A 20,564-nucleotide genomic window follows, 5' to 3' on the forward strand; every position below is an offset into this window, starting at 1 on the left:
TTTTAAGTATACTTTTAAAGGGTTTTTTAAGATCACTTTGGACTAAAATTAAAGTTTTTTTTTTTTCTCATTAAGTTTGTCACATTAAAATATTTGATTTGACTTATTTTATAGTGAAAATAGAATTCTAAGAGCTCAAAATTCAATCTTTAAAAATTATAATTCACATATTTGAATAAAATCTATGCTTGATCAAATGATATTTTTATTTTTTTATAAATTTACCACTTGCCCCTCCTGAGAACTAAAGCTTCTTCCGCCCATAAATTCAGGGTAAAAAAAGTTGTACGATTTGTTGAACCAGCCTTTTAGTATAAAATTTTTTGTTCAAGAAATTTTTGTACTAAAAAATTATTATATAAAGTAGTAAGAAAGCTGTCTTAAATGAAGCCTAAAGCTTCGTTTGGTTATTTGATTTTTTTTGTAAAATGTAGTTTTAAGAAAAACATCGTTTTAAAAAAAGGTGTTTTCTAACGAAAAAACATATATAAAAAGCTTTATTAAAACATCAGAAAAAAATAGTTTTATTGAGAACGTGATTTGAGAAACCAAACAACAAAGAAGAAATAAATTTATAATTTTAAAAAGGAATAAGCACATAAACCGTCAGATCAAATTAGGCCTAAATATTGTGATAATAAACAACGGCAAAATTGGTTAAGATCCAAAGGCCTTAGCATTTGTGTAATCATGTACATGTTAGGGACGAGTGACAAAGGTGCCTACATACCCAAAGCCAACAACAAAGAACGCAGAAGCTTGGAGGAAAAGGTAAATAAAGTAATAGTTCTTCCCAAATGCCAAATCGTAAAAGCCACAGAAGAAGAGGAAGGCGCCCATTCCCAGCTCCAATACGTGCAACCTGGTAGTGAACATGACAAAATACTCAAATGGAACTTGCAAAAACTAAGCAACATCAGATGTGAAATATTTATGCAATTCTACATGCGGATAGCATGAATAAATAATAGTTTTCTCGCTTTATATTTATGATGTTGTGTACATGTCGAGTATACGTTAATACAACTGCGTATTTAAAAAATTTATATATATACCCACAGTTGCTTAGCTTGATTGGTGGACGAGTACGGTATGAAACCCCCAACCCGAGCTCGATTCCCCTTGAGCGGTAGTGCCTCTTAAGTGGGGACCAATTAAGTGTGGGCCAAGAGGTTTATGGGGTGGGTGCCTCTTCTAGGTCAACCAGCCAAGTGCCCTTTCGTAGGTGGCAATTGATGGATACCCCATTCAAAAATAAAAAAAAAGTATACAACAAGCAAACAGCTATGTACTTTGATATTCTGCACGAAAAGTTGTAGGCTTCGTTTGAGAGAATTTTATGAAGCAGTTTTTTAGTACAATTTTTTTTTTTAATTTGACATTTTCGTCCTAAAAAATTGTTTCATAGAACACTGTTTCAAACGAAATGGCGATATATAGTTTGCACCTGAAATTTACATACATACCACTTTATACCATCTTATTTGCATATCTAACACTCAAAACTTTAATATTACATACATATCATCCTATATTATTTTAATATCAAATATACCACTCATATTTCCTTCCTACCACTCATATATTTCATTTCTACCCTTCATATTTGGTATGAAAATGAACTATGGGTGGTATGTATGCAATATTAAAATTTTAGGTGTTAAATATATAAATAGAATAGTATATGGTGGTATGTATGTAAATCTCCCAATAATTTTTCATGAATGGGGCCTATGGTTTCAAATGCAAATGATGTAATATTTTATTTCATGGAAGATCAAGCAACCAAAAAGGGAATATCAAATTTATTTTAGATTTTTTAAGGTATGAAGAAAAGTACCTATCGCCCATTACGAAACGTTGTTTTCCATCTGATTTGGAAATTGTTCTCATCTTAAAGGCACCTCCTCCTTGCTTCTCAGTAACTATCCATTCGTTAACTCTACGTCCCTCTAGGAGACCAATAAGGGTAGCCTTTGCTCTATGCAAGGACATAACATTCTCAAAAAGGATCCAAAATACCAGCAAATGGAGAGACCTGTGCAGTATAGAAATAAAACTTCTATCAAGATTGCTGGGAATAATCCTTCAATTTACAAACTAATTTTTATTATTTTTTGAACAATTAGAGCAACATCCTATCACTGGACAACCAAAGCGTTTTCAAGTGCTCAGCTTTTCAAAAATGGAGGCTTCGTTTGGGATGTCTTTCTTATTGCTTCTTAAAGTAGCTTTCTAGTACAAAAATTTTAATTATTGAACAAAAAACTGCTTTAAGAAGTAACAAGAAAGCCATCCCAAATGAAGCCTGACATTATAATTTGATTTATGTTATATATGCGAGAGAAGCGCTGATTTTATTTTGTTCAAAATATCATAACACATGTTCAAAGCATCACAACATTACCAAAGGAAATCAAAGAAACACATTAAAGGAAAGTGGCTCACACAATTTCCATGGTAATTCATCTCATACCTTGGAGTTCCAACTGCATTAAGAATGGTGATGATGGAGGGGATATAGATAGAACCCCATTTTGGGATATGAACTTCAGGTAAAAAGACTGTTGAAGGAATCACCACACAATAGAATATAAAAGTTACTATGTGTGCAACAATCTTCCGCACAAAGAAGAAACTGTAGATCACATGCACTTTCTTTAATAGAGTCTCTCTGCAGAGCATGAAGGAAAAGCTGGTCAAATTATCAAAGAAAACTAATGAAATTTTGTAAAGGTTGTGCTTATTCTTCTTTAATTGACCTTGTTTTTATGATCTCCATGAACATTTTCCTAAACAGATTTGCAGGCCCACAAGACCACCTATGTTGTTGATAACGGTATGCCTTGAAAGTACATGGCAATTCATTTTTTACCTGTATTTAGGATGCACGCGCCATGAATGATTTGCTTAGTTATTTGGAATAAATAAATAAGCACTATTTGGATAACAAAAGTGTGCACCAATACACCATGTAAAATGCAATATGGAAAAAAAAATTAACTCAATATATCCTCATTAAATTTCATATCAGAAAATCAATCTCAAAACCATTAGATTTACTTCAATATTGATGCAATACAAATTTGTTTGATTTTATCATATATTACCTTAAGATTTGAGAGATATACAAATTTCCATCCTTTGAAGCTTGCTCTAACAGCCAAATCCATATCCTCAACTATAGTTCGGTCTTTCCAGCCTCCTGCTTCATTAAGAGCTGATATACGCCAAACACCAGCAGTTCCTATCCAAAATCAAATTGAGTCAACATTTGCATTTCACATATGAAAGTGTTACACGAAATCAAGGAACAAAACTAGATCAAGTAGTACTCCTAACTAAATAGAATTGTTTAACTATATATTTTTGTATGGCAGAAATGCTTACCATTGAAGCCAAAGAAAGCATACATGGAGGAACCAACTTCCTGTTCTACCGTAAAATGATAATCTAGGGACATCTCCTGCATCCTCGTCATCAAGCACTCATTCGCATTCACTGTATAGTCAAGTCCAATATCAGAGAAGTTAAAACTGTTTTCTGAATTTTTAGGAGAAAAAATGCATTTATCCCTTCATGTGAGATATTGCATCCCCATGTGACATGAAATCATGTAGGTGGTGCGAACTAATGCACCAAAAACACGTAAGTGGAGCCTGCATGTGGCACAATCAACGAATAGATACAACCTATGATGCACAGACACGGACACGGCGACACAGATACGACACGACACGGACACGGGACACGTCAATTATTGAAAATATAGGACACGGGTTGGACACGGTATTATAGTTTTTATATTTTAAAAATAGTGTATCAAAATTAAATAAGTATAATTTTAAAAATAATTTAGAAATAATAAATCATTTAACTTAAAATGATTAGTATTAAAATGTCGAGAATCAGACATCGATGTAGTTTATCAGTCACCAAGAGAGGAGATGAAAATACCTTCATTGCCAAAGAGAAATGAAAATGAGATATTCGATGAATGGGTATTAAGTGCAGACATTGATTTGGTGTTGTGGATAGGAAATAAGAAATTTAATTTAAATCCAGCAAAAGACAAGAAATTATATTTTAAAAAAAAAATCATAAAATATTTAAGATACGTGTGTCGGACACGCGTGTCCAATTTGTATTTAATATTTGCTTAATCGGACACGTTTTCGGCGTGTCCGACACGGGTCGGAGGAGTGTCGGATGAGTGTCGTGTCGGATACGGTGTCGGACACTGCACGCCTCTTTGAGGAGAAGTGTCGGTGCATCATAGGATACAACTAGCCAGTATAAACTACATCAAATTGGGATGCCTCATGATGCAAGATGGTTAAAATTTTAGATTTCAAATGCAACTTAGGCTTAGATGCAAGGTGAAATACAAAGTTATAATATATTAGTTACAAACTCATAATTTTAACAAAAAAGTGTTGCTTTTAATATACTTGTTTCATTCCAAAAGATAGTTTAACAATGACCCACAATAAAAAAATTCCAACAAAAAAAAAACAACATTAAAAATTAGCAACAAATCAACTTCATGCTTCAAACAGAAATTCTAGCATATACATTCACAAAATTTCAGACAATCTTGCAAAACCAGCAACTAGACAGTTTAATAGATAAATGAGGATAAAAACTACACAAAATGGAAGACTCAGGCTTCACGCTTGCGCGAAAAGTTTCACTTAGAATTAATCATCCACAATTGTGAAGCACTCAAAATACACACATTTTACAAGAATACTGATAAGAGAGAGAAAAATAAGAAACACATTTCACTATTTGATGTTCAAAGTATTTTACATGCCTGGGAGAAAACATTTAAACAAACCCAAATAAGAAATTACATAAAATATATGGGAATCAACTCAAAAAAATGTTTTTTATCATATTCTACAGCCCATTCGAGGCCAATTCAATCCTCGAGATAGTTCTAATGATTTGGATTCATCTGATATTTCAAAACATAAACCATTTTGTTTTTTACATTTAACCCATCTTGGCAATTGTGGACTAGGAAAATTCGGCCCCAACCTCCCCCGTTGTTTTTTCGAGGAGTTTTAACGAATTTAGTTCCGGGGTAAATTTTGGGAAGGCATATGGGTTTGTAGATAAGACACTGTCCAGAGATTTCACCCTCATTTTGCGAGGACTTTATGATTTGAGTTCTGGTTTTCTATAGGCACAACCCCTATAGTTAATTACCCCTCCTGCTAACAAGAGAAAACTTTCGATTAAGGTTAGTCGTCAATCAGATACGTAGATATACATTTTATATGGCATATAGTAACAGCATAAGCTTTTAGAATTTAAAGAATTTGATATTTAAATTTTGAAATTGCATCATCTTGCACTTAAAGATGATGGTGGAAGAATGGATGATGGACCCGATCAAGATCTCATGGTTCTGTCGTCCCGGGCCATCATGGTCCCTGGTCTACTTAGTCAGAGAAGGTAGTCAACCCAACCTGACAGAAGGATCCTTGTCGGCAACCATGGGTTGCTTCGTCCAAGGAGACATTGTAAATCTTGGGTGAATATTTGTCTAAGGGGATAAATTTGAATCCACCTTAGCTAACAGAGATCTTTATGTCCTATCGATTATATCTTATTGATTCATATATTAAGGATTTGATGCCACTAAGGAACGTATTGGCTCTGGCCATAACCGTAATTTAGCGGTGTCATTTGGCGGCAAAATCACTCGGTTCAGAGAGCCCAGGGTCATAACTGTTTATCCTGTGATGCCTTTTAGTAGAAAAATCGTCGGTTAGAGGGCACGTACCACGTCCTTATTAACATGAGACTGTTTGATAATGAATCCTAGTGATATTCTCAGTTGGACATTAGCTCTTTATGAGTTGAGGTTATTTTCAACTTGTCCACTTATGCAACCTATTGCGGATGGTAGATAGATTTTGTTTTAAGTTGTTGAATGGTTGATTTCAATTTTAAATGTCTTTGGATTTTTGGGATTTCAGAATTTGAATTTTATGGGCATTTGGACATGTGGGAGGCATTTGAAAGTATTTGTGAATCCCGTCGGTTGAGATAAACATTCAACACGGCCAACATCAAGGTGTTTTGGGTCATTTTCATTTGTAGATTGAACATTGTCGACTCTATCGAGTCGATAGAGGATCATGTTTCATGGGCTTTATGCCTTTGTTAATGAATTTTTTTTATCATAAACCTTGAAGGCTTTATATAAACATATAAAACAAATATTATGATCGACACCCTGACCGTATATTTGTTTGATAGTTTGAGTCGTGTTAACTCCTATCTATCCACGTAGAAGGAACGGGCACGAACTTAGGTTCATTTATTGACCCGCGTAACATCTCTAGACGTCACGTGTGTACCCATAACATGCTGGTTTCATGATTATATATGCCCCTTTAATGTACCTATGTGTGTACATATTACAGTACATGTGCAATGGAATTTTGAACATATTTAACGCTACTCAATTGTGTGGGAAACTCTCATTTGAATGCAACGTTCTATTTAGAAGCTCGTACACGCCTTTTGTCTGCTTGTGTATGGGTCGCATATCCGATGGCGTTGCATAACACTACAGTCATTTGCCCATTTCATATAGGTAGATTGTCGTGCACTACAATCCACCTGCATGAAGCGACAAGCAATGCACGATATTTCATCTGTTACTCATCTGTCATATCAATAAATCATTATCTATAAATCATATATGTCCATTATTCTTATTAATTATTTATTTTAACAGGTGAATTTCAATAATCAATGAAGAGTCGTCACTCTTTATCCGTCTTTATAATTCGATCAATCGATTATAGGCTACAACCAAGATCTTGCTACCAACATTTTATTTTAAGGAAATCTAGTTAATTAGCCCACCCTCCTATATAGGGTATTATATTTTAAGAGCCAATTTATATTAATTATAGTGTTAACAACCAATCTTCCTTACTTACATGTAAATACCATATTTCTCATATTAGTTGTCATTTTTTCAATGCAATATAAATTAATATCATGTATGAAATGAAATAATATATGAAATAAAAAAAATTATAAATTCAAATATTATGCATTTACTTAAAAAAAAAAGTATAGCTTTTCATTTACTCAATGAAATTTAATAATGTTACAGTCAAAATACTTGTGAAGATCATATCTATCATATACTAAAGTTATATGATAAAGCTCAATAAATTAGGAGAAATATTTCAAAACCAAATCGCATCCGTCAATGAAAGGAAGGAAGGAAAGTTCACCGTAGTGGAAAACATGTTGAAGAAATTGCTTCAAGCCAAACCAAATCCGATGACATTGGAAGCGAAGGAAATTAACGGCGGCCAAGGGAGAGGTGGAAACCCTAATCCGTTTAGGCGAAGGAAAAATTTAGAAGTAGAAATTTTGGAGGGAGAAGAAGGGATGCCCCCGCTAGAGCCTGTGTTCTAGGGAGGAGAGAAGCATGGGTTACGAACGAAGAGTTGCTGATTTTGCAAGGGTAAGGGAGAATTACGATTGCCGGGGTGCTGATTTTGAAAGGAGGAGATGGATTTTGAAGAAAGTTTTGGGTATAAGAGCCGAAGGGAAGAGCGTGACAATTGAGGAGCACCTCCTCTTTGAGGAATGGGGGGCTACATAGGATTCAAGGGAAGCGGGGGTAACCCAAGGGTAAGGAAGTTGAAGATGCCCATCTTTAAGGGTGAGGATATACACGAGTGGATATAAAAGGTAGAGGGATACTTTGCGGTCAATGGGCTTCTGGAGGAGGAGAAATTGACAGCAGCTGGATCGTGCTTGGAAGGGAAAGGGTTGGTCTGGTATCAATCGAGAGACATGAGGTGACCCATCCAGAATTGGAGAGAGTTTAAGGATTGCTTACTAGGACATTTCTCAACTAGTAGGGGAGGAAACTTCTATGAGAAGTTCTTCACCCTGACGCAGGAGGGGACCATGGCAGAGTATCGTGATCAGTTTGAGTACCTAGCTAGCAGGCTAGATCAATTTTTTGAATCGTATTAGAGGGGATCTTCATGATAGGGCTCAAACAAGAGATCAGAGCAGCTGTTAGAGCGATGAGGCCGCACGCATGACTTGGGGGAGGCCATGGATGGTTGAGGACCAAAAGCATCTGGAGAGGAGAGGGGGGGGCTTGAGGCAGTAGCTCAGGGGGATCATACATGATGACTATCACTTTTCTAGCTCCCAAAGGAGCTGCACCGGGAGGTTTGCTTGAAGTACCAAAAGAGAAGTCTTGAGGAGAGGGATTTGGGGAAAATTTCAAGAAGCTTACTGAGAAGGAGTTGCAGGAGAAGCGGACAAGGGGATTGTACTTCAGATGTGATGAGAAGTACATGTTAGGGCAGAGGTGTAAAGACTGAACACTTTTGGTTCTCACCTTCTATGATGATGAGGAAATTGAAGAGAGAGGAGGCAAGTGGTGGAGGAAGAGGAGAAATCGCATTTGGATGTGGCGGAAGTCTCTCTAAACTCAGTGGTGGGACTCACCCCGAATCACACCATGAAAGTGAAAGGAGAAATAGCTGACCAAGAGGTGGTGGTGCTGATTGACAGTGGGACAACACACAATTTCATCTCTAATCAGACTATGAATTTGTTAGGGGTGAAATTAGTGGATACTGGGGGCTATGGGGTGATGATGGGTACATAAAAGGTGGAGATGGCTAAAGGAGTATAAAGGGGAATAGTGTTGACTATTCAGGGGATCTAGGTGAGGGAGGACTTTCTCCCATTGGAGTTGGGAAGTATTAATGTCATCCTGAGGATGAAGTGGATACAGACCATTGGGGATATCAAGGTCAATTGGGGAGCACTATGGATGGAGCTGGTGGTAAGAGGTAGGAGGATGGTGATTTAGGGCAATGCCAGGCTGTCCAAGGTTGGGGTATCTCTCAAGTCTCTATGTAGGACCATACAGGAGGTGGGAGGAGGATTTTTGGTGGAATTGCAATGCTTGGAAGGGGTCAAACTAGAGGATGTGGAAGGTATTCCTACTTCAGTTCAGCCGCTCATACAGTAGCTCAGTGAGGTCTTTTAATCTCCATAGGGCCTACCTCCACACAGAGAGCTGGAGCATGCCATTACCTTGAAGGAATGGGTGTCACCTATTATTGTTCGACCGTACCGCTATCCTCTGATTCAGAAGGATGAGATTGAGAAGTTGATCCATGAGTTGCTGGAGGTGGGGATCATCAGGCCAAGTGTGTGTCCTTTCTCTAGCCTAGTATTATTGGTCAAGGAGAAGGATGGGAGCTAGAGATTTTTTGTGGATTACAGGGCTATGAATAAGGGAACATACAGTGCCAAATAAGTTCCCTATTTCTGTGATTGTTGAGCTCTTACCTACTGGGTTGGCATTTCATTGTCAGGACAAATCCGAGTAGATTAAACTACTTATTAGAAAAAAGGATGGACACTGAGGAGCATCATACGTGATTGTCTAAACTGCTTGGCTATGATTTTGAGATCTAGTACATGTCAGGTTTGGAAAATAAGGCAACTAATGCTTTTTCAAGAAGTGTTGGGGGGCTCCAAGAGATGGAAATTTCAATATCATTGATGGTACATTGGGGGGTTATCAAAGAAAAGAGTATGCATGATGAGGAATTGAGGAAGGTTAGGAAGGATTTGATGAAAGATACGAGTAGCCATCATGGGTACTCACTTGAGGGGAGAAACTCTTACATTAAGTGAGGTTTGTGATGCTGCAAACTTTCATCCATATTCCCCACCTACTGCATAAGTTCCATGGGAGTGCAATTGGAGGCCATTCTGGAATACAAAAGACAATTAGGAGACTAGCTGTTGAGTTGTACTGGAAAAGGGATGGGGTGTTGGAGGAGTTGAAGAAACATCTATTGAGGGCACATCATAATATGAAGAAGCAGACAGATGCACATAGGAGAGACATCCAGTTTGAAGTGGGGGAGAATGTGTTCTTAAATTGCAGCCCTACAGAAAGAGGACAGTGACCAATAGAAGAAAAGAGAAATTATCCCCGAGGTACTTTGGCCCCTATGAGATATTGGACAAGATTGGAGCAGTGGAATACCATTTGAAATTACCCCCATCAGCCACCATACACCCAGTTTTCCTTGTGTCATAGTTGAGGAGAGCTCTTGGGGAGCGTGCAGTTAGTGCAGATTTACCAGCAACTTTGATAGAGGAATTAGAAGTGGAATCTTCCTCTTGAATTGAAGATTCATTACATCGGATTGTTTCTTTTCAACTATTAGTGAATAGCAAGTGTTGTATTTGGGATTTTCCTACAGTTTTTCATCAAAATCTGCTCTTTCTTGTTGTTTTTCTTTGAATTTCTGCAAGTTCTTATTTAGGTGATTGTTTTCTATTAGTCTCCTCCCACACCAAATGCACTGTAGTTTGGCAGGTGCTTTGATAATCTTGCTAGTCTTTTTCTTCACACTTTCAATTATTTTTTTTATAACTTTGTCCATACTATTTTGTCAATTTATCACTTGCCATCTTAGCAATTATGTCACCAAACTTTACCATGTTTTCAAACGTAATTGAAAAGACTTTGGTATCAGATCTTCTTTTTGGGCTCATTTGCTAGATCAAGAAATAAATCTCAAACATAAAACAAATTTATAAATGTATTTAATCAATGAATAATGCAATCAATTTTATAGCTCTGGTTATAATAAAACTATTCCACTAATCATTACTCTAATACCACTTTATCTCTCCCCGAGATCTAAAGTTAAAAAATGTCATTTATTTTCTTCTTTATTATGTTTTTATCTTTTCAATTATTTAACAATCAGATCATTGATAACTAGAGCTAACTAATTGCATTTAGAAAAATATAAATAGCAATAATCAAAATTATATTTTTAAAGTCAATATTTATATTTTATTTGAAGATCCAAAATCCAAAAGAACACATATAATAGCTACTATAGGCTATAAAAGAATGCATATAAAGCCAAAGACCTGAAAAATAGAAGTAAATTAGCATAATTGTCTAGCCTCATGTTATAGGCTCCTTCTATTTACATGAAATTATATAAAATCATGTAATAAGCATAACCCGACCAGCAAGTAACCAAAACTTACTATTGTATTCAATGAAAGACAAAATAATCAATATGTCAGTTCCAGTTCCAATCCACACAATTAACAATTAATAATTTATCAATATAAGCAATAAGAAATATATAACATCTATATCACTCAATAGTAAAATAGGTCTATCAATTCTAGGAAAAACTGATAAAAAAAACTATCAATCAATGTCTCATGTCAGTAAGCTATGATATATTATATCAATATAAATGATAGTTCAATCAATTCTATATCAGTTGTATCTATGAAAATAACATAATATACTATCATGTAAATGCAATCATAAATGTGATTGTAAGTACCAAGGCACGACATCCAATTTTAATATGATATTTTCATTCTTCAATATGTTACTCATATGTGATGTCAATCTATCATTATTTGCCAATCATATATTTCCATTATTCCTATTAATTAATTATTTTAATAGTTGGCTTTCAATAATCAATTAAGAGTTATCACTCTCTATCTATCAGAGTAATTCAGTCAATCAATTATAAGCTACAAACAATATCACACTGTCAATATTTTATTTTAACGAAAGTATGATGGTCCGTCCTCCTATATAGGGTATTATATTAACCTATATTAATTATAGTATTAACAATCAGCCTTTCTTGCTTACAAGCAAATGTCATAGTTATCTCATGTTAGTCATGTCATTTTTTATGCAATATAAGTCAATATCATATACAAATACAATAATCTATAAAATTTGAATACTATATATTAACTTCAAAAATCATATCTTCCAATTTATCTAGTGAAATTCAATAATATTACAGCCAAAATGCTTATGAAGATCATATCTTTCATATAAAAAAAGTTGTACAATGAAAACTCAATAAATCAATAGAAAATACATTTTTATTAATTTTAAAATAATTAAAACTTCATAAATCAAAATCATAAAAAACAAGAGTAAGGGTATATTCACTTACAACGATCAGAACACTTTTTATAACATAAGTGACGGTCGAAAAAAGCGTTGAAGAGCTTTCTCTCTTCGTTCCCTTCTTCCCTTCCTCGGCTCTTTCTCCAACAAGAAATGAAATAGTGGGGAGGGGAGAGCATCGGGGCAATTGCACCGAATTTCGACTCCCTTGAGTCACGACGCCCACAAGCACTGCACCGCAGCGCCCGACCCAAAATTTTCATATTTTTCAAATAAGCTCATTTTGAACATTTGAGTTATTACAAGTTGAGTCCCCTTAAAAGACATAAAGCTTTCTGGATGCTACCTACAAGATGCCTCAATTCCCCCAAAAATTATTGGTCATCCATTTCCAATCAGCATCATCATAAGCAATTAAACTTAGGTGTCTGGTAAAACTGTCACTATGTTTTAAATGTTTCCTTTATTTATTTAGCTTAGAGTTATGCATCATGAGTGCTCCCACAACCGTCCTTGCATTCCTTTTATTGCTTTGTTTTCACAATTCCAGTGGATTATCCCTGCCATCTATACTAACTGCAATAGCCAAATAAAAATATTGGAGACTGAATTACAAATGCAAAACTTGCAAACATAAGAATGGAGCCCTCACCATGATAATGGACAAAAACTCCATTATGTATTGTAGGAGGTGTTAAGTTTAGAATTGGCAAAGAACTAAGAAGTTTTTCAAAAAAATAATAAAGGAAATGAACGAAATATAAAAGAACAGCTCTGTGATGTAGGAGAGAAACCTTTGAGCAATGGCGAGACTCCTTTCTATTAGAATAGATATATAAATAATGTATAACATTTTGGTATGTTTGTAATATGTCTTTATTAGGTTCTCTTTCCAGCAGCTTCTACTGTATCTGTTTGTCTATATATAGGAAGCTGCCCTTATATGTAAGACAGATAATATAATATAATTTTCCCTCTACGTCTTCTCTGTCTCTTGAGCTCTGCTTCTACATGGTATCAGGATATGGTTGTCGATCCTAGCCATGGCCGAGTCTGCTACGTCCACTCGGTCGCAAGATCACAACTCCGGATCGTCCATTGACGACCCAACGATTTCGACGACACTTAAGTTTGTCGTCTCGAATCTTCGTAATCTTGTTCCCACGCCGCTTGCTCTCGACAACTTTCTGATCTGGAAATCCCAGATCTTGAAAACTCTCCGGGCTAATGGGTTTGCTACGTTTCTTGATCCCAAAATTTCTCCTCCGGAGCAATTCTTGACAAATTCCGATGGCTCGTCATCCACAAATCCGGCTTCTTGCAGTGGTCGCTTACTGACCAAAATCTATCGGCCTCCATCTGCTCAACGATTTCGTCTTCTATTCTTCCTTACGTCATCTCGCTGGACTCGACAGCCAAGCTCTGGACGGCGCTTGAAACTCGATTTCAAGCCACTAACCGGTCAAAAGTGATGCAACTCAAAAATGCCTTACACAATGTATCACTCAAGAATCAGTCTATAACCGAGTATTTGTCGGAGATCAAAAAGCTTGTCGATCAAATTGCTTCAGCGGGTTCTTCCCTTGATGCTGAAGACGTTATTCATTACATCTTGAATGGGCTTCCTCAACCATATCAATCGTTCAAATCTGCCATTCGGACGTCTCCTCTTCCTCTTACGCTGGATCAGATTTATCCTCTTCTTATGAGCGAGGAAATTAACCTCGCCTCTGATGCAACAAAGTTTTCTGCGCCCTCTGATCTAAGCGTGGCTCTGTTCACAAATCGAGGCCGCGGTCGACGTCCCAGAGGCAAGAATAACTACGGTGTTACCAATATACCCAGAAATAATCCTAATGCAGCAATTTGTTGTCAAATTTGCTCCAAGAAAGGTCACACGGCTCAAACGTGTTGGCATCGTCTTGATTTGAACTATACACCTACGGTCAAGAATACAAACACCGCTCTGATGGCGTCGTAAGATTCGACTGAAGCTGCTTGGTTTTTGGACTCCGGTGCCTCCACGCATCTCACTAACTCGCTGGACAATCTTTCTTTGTCCAAGCCTTACTGTGGTTCAGATAACGTCACCATAGGGGATGGATATTCGGTTGGCATTGCTCACGCTGGGGCGGGAATTCTCCCGACCCCATCTCGTAAGCTAAAACTATCTCAAATTCTTCACACTCCTACTCTTAAATACAACTTTCTTTCCATCTCACAACTTACTAAAGATAATTTTATTTCCATTACTTTTGACCCTTTTGGTTTTACATTGAAGGATTTAGCGACGCAGGAAACACTTCTTCAAGGACCGGCTAAAGATGGTCTATATGAGGTCCCAATGGTCCAGCAATCTCGGAAGCATACTGCTCTAACGACGCAACAAGATGTAGCTAAAGTTTGGCATCAACGCTTGGGACATCCTCATAACCGTGTTTTCAATTTTATTTCAAATTGTAATCCAATGCTCAAAATAAATAAAACTCAAAATGCTTGTGAATCATGCACGGCTGCTAAATGCCATAAATTGGTTTTTCAACATTCTCTTAATAGGCAGCTACACCCGCTTGATCTTATTCACAGCGACGTCTGGGGTCCGGCCCCGATCACCTCAAATCAAGGATTTCGGTTTTATGTGATTTTTGTTGATGACTATACCCGTTATACTTGGATATACCCGCTTAGATTTAAATCTGATGTGTTTACTACTTTTGTAAATTTTAAAACTCAGATTGAAAACTATACCGCGCGTCGTATAAAAATGCTTTGAACCGATGGCGGAATAGAATTTGTAAATTCGTCGTTCCAAAATTTTCTTCTCAATCACGGCATTTCGCACCAAATTTTGTGCCCCTACACACCGGAACAAAATGGTCTAGCGGAGAGAAAGCATCCCCGCATTATAGAAACTACTCGTGCCCTCCTCCTCACGGCCTCTATGCCTCACATCTACTGGCCGGAGGCTGTCACCACAGCCGTCTACCTCATAAATAGGTTACCTTCCTTCACAACTCATAATCATACTCCTCTGGAACTTATGTATAACAGGAAACCGATGTATGAGGAGCTTAAAATTTTTGGATGCAAGTGCTATCCTTTTTCCCCACCTCAGCATCGCTACAAACTCACGCCAACTGCTATACCGTGCGTTTTTTTGGGGTATTCCGACGTCTACAAAGGTTACAAGTGTCTCAACACTCAAACAAATAAAATAACGGTATCTCGTCATGTTATTTTTTACGAACACATGTTTCCTTTTGCCATGTCTTCTGTTAACATTTCTAGTAAACAGCCGGATATCTGTCCGCAGTTCTTAATGCCACATTCTATTAGTGTGTCTCATACAGCTGAACAGGGTATGAATACTAGTCCTTCCGTGGAAGATGTCTCTCGCCCACACCATACTGACTCGCAGAACAACATCATTCCTCAACAATATGCTCCGTCTCCGGGAGCTAACCCTCCTGCTACTCGTCCTGTCTCTCAACATATTATGACTACCAGAAGTAAAATTGGTTCTTTAAAACCAACCAAACGGATGAATCTTCTGCACATCTCTAATAACGTGTTGGAACAAGCCGATCCCACCACATACCTTGAAGCCTCCAAGAACAAGCATTGGCGCCATGCAATGGCTGAAGAAATATTGGCTCTTCAGAAACAAGGCACCTGGACCTTAATTGCTCCACCTGCGAATGCCTCTATACTCGGTTCTAAATGGACGTATAAAACAAAATATCACACTGATGGTTCGGTTGCAAAATACAAAGCACGTTTAGTCGCTCAAGGAAACCATCAGGAGTTTGGCATCGACTATGTAGAGACATTTAGTCCGGTTGTCAAGTTACCAACGATCAGAATCTTGCTAACCATTGTCTTGTACAAAAACTGGTCGGTTCAACAACTTGACGTCGCGAATGCGTTCTTGCACGGCACTCTAGCTGAAACGGTCTACATGGCGCAACCAAAAGGTTTTGAGGATCATTCTCGTTTGCATCATGTTTGCAAATTAAACAAAGCCATCTACGGACTAAAGCAGGCACCACGTCAATGGTACAACACATTCACGTCGTTCTTAGTACTGCTCGGCTTCGTCCACAGTACCGCCGATCCCTCGCTTCTGATATACCGAAAAGATCACATTCAAATATTTCTTTTTGTCTACGTGGATGATATTCTCATAACGGGAAATGACTCAAATCAAATTAAATTCATTCTCTCTAAACTAAACTCTGAATTTTCTATGAAACATCTTGGCGATGTTCATGATTTTTTGGGTATCAAGATTCATAAATCTAACAACTCTTATTTCTTATCTCAGGCAAAATATGCATATGGCATTCTACTTCAATCTGAAATGAAGCAATGCAACGCTCTGGCGAATCCGACGTGCACCAAAGTGCCAACGGAAGTCTCTCCCGATCCGGTTCTGAATAACCCAGCTCGGTACAGGAGCATCACCGGATCACTTCAATATTTGACTCTTACCCGTCCGGACATTTCGTACAGCGTCAACCTTCTTTCGCAGCATATGCATGATCCGCTTCCAATGCATTTTTATCTACTAAAATGCTTGCTCAGATACATTTGAGGTACGTTACATTATGGTCTACCAATAACGAAAACTAATTTAATTCTCAAATCTTTTTCAGATGCCGACTGGGCAGGCGATCTACTAACAAGAAAGTCCACATCCGGCTACTGTTCATTCTTAGGCGATTCGCTCATCTCATGGACCGTCAAGAAGCAAAGAACGGTATCTCACTCTTCTACTGAGTCTGAGTACAGAGCTCTCGCCGATCTCACAACAGATATCGTCTGGCTTCGCCGATTGCTTACCGAGTTTGGCATCTCGCAAAGTTACCCGACGGATCTCTACTGCGACAATATGTCCGCTATTGCTCTTGCCAACAACCCCGTGTTTCACTCGCGCACGAAACATGTTGAAATCGATCAAAAGTTCGTAAGGGATCATATTCAGCTCAACAATATCCGACTTCATCCCATTAGCACGATTGATCAAGTCGCAGATATCTTCACAAAATCCCTCTCTACTCCGCGTTTTACTACTCTTAGAGGCAAATTGACGGTCATGATGGACCCATCAATTTGACGGGGAGTATTAGAATAGATATATAAATAATGTATAACATTTTGGTATGTTTGTAATATGTCTTTATTAGGTTCTCTTTCCAGCAGCTTCTACTGTATCTGTTTGTCTATATATAGGAAGCTGCCCTTGTATGTAAGACAGATAATATAATATAATTTTCCCTCTACGTCTTCTCTGTCTCTTGAGCTCTGCTTCTACACTTTCTATAATTGTTGGCCGACTATGTGGCGATTAATTCAAGAAAAGAATTCACCATCGAGATATTAATAGGTGACATTACTGTAAGGCGAAGTTGACAAACACAAACATGTGCACGCTATTTAATTAGGTTTTAAGCAGACCAACTTTAAAAACAAAACCAATACAAATTAATAAGCAAAATTTAAAATTTAAAATAAACCACCACCATGAGACACCAAAATGAACAAATTGAAAGGCTCTATTTGATTGTAGATTGGTTTTTAATTTATGAACAGAAATTTTATGAAATTAATATTTTTAATTATTTTGATTTGGCCCATTTTGATTTACTTTGGTCTTAAAGGGTATTAGAACTGAAGAACAAACCTTTACATAAATAAATCTGACGTGTCATTTCTTCTTTAGTCACTACTTGTATTCACTTATGTACCTGTCTATATATATTAGTTCTGATACCATGAAGAAACACAAGAACGTGCACACGAGATCAAAAGAAGATGAGGAAAATAAAGTTTTCATTACCGTAGAACAGTACATAGCTAGTATATATAGACAGGTACATAAGTGAATACAAGTAGTGACTAAAGAAGAAATGACACGTCAGATTTATTCATGTAAAGATTTATTCTTCTGTTCTAATAAAGGGTTTTCATTGATTTGTTCTAATTCAATTTGACACTTTGTTATAAATTAATGAATCATCTTTTTGTAAAATAATAAAAAAGAGATGTGATTCTACCAAAATTATTCGAACAACAACTAGGTGATATAAAATAAAAATTTGACTTTTAATTATATATATTATACTAATATGTTTTATTTGGTTTATTTAGATTTATAAAAACTTGAAAATGAAGTTGAGATACTAGTCGACCAAGAAAGGACTAACCGAATTTCCAGCGAGCCTGGACAAGGCCGACTTCGGGGTTGTGGATGAGAAATGGAAGTGTGCGGAGGAGGAAGTCGGACTCAGGCTGGAAATCGGCGTCAAAGATGGCGACAAAGTCACAGTTCTTCACATAGCTGTGCTTCATGCCCTCCCTGAGCGCACCAGCCTTGTAACCATTTCGGTTGTCTCGTATCTCGTACCTAATGTTGATCCCCTTGCTCGCCCACCGCTGGCATTCGATCTCCACCAGATCCTGCAATCTCCACCGTCAACATGCAAGCAAAACATTTGATCAAACACATGAATTTTTTTTTGAATTTGTGTTTTTTGTATAATTGCTATATAAATATTTTATATTTTAGATTAACTGCTTTTATATTTTGATAATTTATCTTATGCTCTCACAAAATATATCAAAAAATGATTAGGAGATGTTTGGTCGGCTGCATCCGTGAGATGTTGTATTTGTTTTTTTGTGCTTCAAAATTTCGATATGAAAAAAATGAAAAAAAAAATATTTTAAGGTGTTGAAATATGTTGATAATCACTTAAAATTAGTCACAGGTTCAGTTCCCAATGCCCAATACGATTGCAGGAGGCACTTGACAGCATAACTAATCTCTCAGTGACCTAGAAGAGGCACTCACCCCAAAAACCTCTTAGCCCCCACTTGATTGGGCCCCACTTAAGAGACGTTGCCGTTTAAGTAGATTTGAGCACGGGTCAACCGCACTCACCCACCAACCAAATTAAGCATAAGTGGGTGTCGCCCATTACTTAGGTTTCATTTGATATAACTTTTTTAATACTTTCTAAAATAAGTTTCTCGTATAATTTTTTTTTTTGGGACATTTAGGCCATTTAAGGAAAACTCACACACAACGCATACACAAAGACTCGAACCCAAGACCTCTTAGTTGAAGGCATAAGCTCTCAACCAACAGACCAAGATGAGCCGTGTTATAAAATTTTTTTTGCCAAGTAATTTGTACTAAAAAGTTGCTTTATAAAAGAGTAAGAATACTGTAATAAACAAAGCTTTAATATTCGCTGTCCGTCATTTTGGCCTTATTTTACATAAAATCAAATATCGATCTCTTGCAAGTTCCTCCGATGCTGTTTCCATCGAAATTCCGTCGCAAATTCTTTGTCTCTCGATCATCCGGTAAGCTTGTGTTGCAACTCACCACGATTTCATCTTCGTTGTTCTGGATTTCGTTAATGGATTGATATATTTTATAAATAATAATAAAATTTATGTATTAAATATGTATGTCTGATAATTTTGAGTGCCATTTATGTAAATCCAAAAAAAATGCAGGCAAGGAAACAGGCAAAGTAGCATTCACGCTAAAACCAATCAAAACGCAGGAAGAATCAGATTAAAACAGAGGGAGTATGAAAATTTTAAACACACAATTTAAAAGGGAGAAGAGGAAGATGAAAAAAATATGAAAATACAAAGAATTGACCTTGATGACTGAGTCTGTAGAATCGTCGAGCACTTGAATGATGATTCGATCGGACGGCCATGAAAGCCCGCATGCAGCTCCGATTGAGAGCTTGTAAACCTGTAACCACCCCCCAAAAGGTAAAGACTCTAGAGAGAGAGAGAGAGAGAGAGAGAGAGAGAGATGAGAACCTCTTTTTCATTGTACATGGGGATTTGAACGAGAACCATGGGGAAAGCCGAGCTGCCCAGCTCGAGATCATCACGGAGGGGCTCCCATTTGTATAGCTTCTCAGGGCGCTTTCCGAAGAGCTTGAGGACAACGATGACGACGGTCATGTAAATTTTCTCCACGAAGAGCATCAACGACATCACCAGGCACAGGAACACTGCCACGCGCAGCAATGGTAAGATCACCGGCGCCTTCACCTGATCCCACATTAACCCAATCTGTCCGGCGATGTCATTGCTCGCCCCTTGGAATAACTCCGATGACACCATCTCCATTTCGAACGGAGATTTCTTTTTGTTGGGAAATTACGCGAGGCAATAAAGCGGAGGGGATAGTCGGATAGTCGGCCGCTCATCCACCCAAATCTTTGTTGATTGATAGATAGAGAAACGTGGGGAGATTATCCTTAAATTAATGGAAGAATGAATTTCTTCCCTGAAATCTTCCCCTCTTCTTGCCGACGAAGCTCTGTGATGGCCCAACCTCTATGATTAACAAAACAGTCGTAACGCCGGTAAGCCGAAAGCACGAGAGCGGAAGGCTTCCCCTCCCCTGAGCCCCCAATACCCAACTGAGTCCGAATAAGATGGTCATAAATGGCAAATGGTATAAACAAACGGCGGTCGAGGACTGAGGAGGAAAATAGTCAAATACAATGCACCTCCCAAAAAT

At 37.4% G+C, this 20,564-nt stretch overlaps 1 protein-coding gene across 1 annotated transcript; it reads right to left on the minus strand.

Moving 5' to 3' along the window:
- Window positions 1-699: 699 nt before the first annotated feature.
- On the minus strand, window positions 700-20,359 carry LOC110100481 (glucomannan 4-beta-mannosyltransferase 9-like). Its single transcript, XM_020828005.2, has 9 exons — window positions 19,853-20,359; window positions 19,683-19,781; window positions 18,211-18,463; window positions 3,391-3,501; window positions 3,111-3,247; window positions 2,763-2,875; window positions 2,477-2,674; window positions 1,841-2,038; window positions 700-862 (listed from the first exon to the last, which is right to left on the minus strand). Exons 1-9 carry the CDS (start codon window positions 20,165-20,167, stop codon window positions 700-702), a joined length of 1,587 nt encoding a protein of 528 aa, XP_020683664.2. The 5' UTR covers window positions 20,168-20,359.
- Window positions 20,360-20,564: the final 205 nt, after the last annotated feature.

This window comes from Dendrobium catenatum, unplaced genomic scaffold, assembly GCF_001605985.2.
Source record: "Dendrobium catenatum unplaced genomic scaffold, ASM160598v2 fragScaff_scaffold_353, whole genome shotgun sequence".
Classification (NCBI taxonomy): Eukaryota; Viridiplantae; Streptophyta; class Magnoliopsida; order Asparagales; family Orchidaceae; genus Dendrobium; species Dendrobium catenatum.

Excerpts from the sequence above, each read along its gene's own strand:
- LOC110100481 (XM_020828005.2), bottom strand. The coding sequence starts at position 20,167 with ATGGAGATGGTGTCATCGGAGTTATTCCAAGGGGCGAGCAATGACATC. Across the intron at positions 3,502-18,210 it reads CCAGGCTCGCTGGAAATTCG|TGAATGCGAATGAGTGCTTG; the intron begins GTTAGTCCTTTC and ends TTGACTATACAG. Across the intron at positions 2,876-3,110 it reads TATATCTCTCAAATCTTAAG|GTAAAAAATGAATTGCCATG; the intron begins GTAATATATGAT and ends TCCTAAATACAG.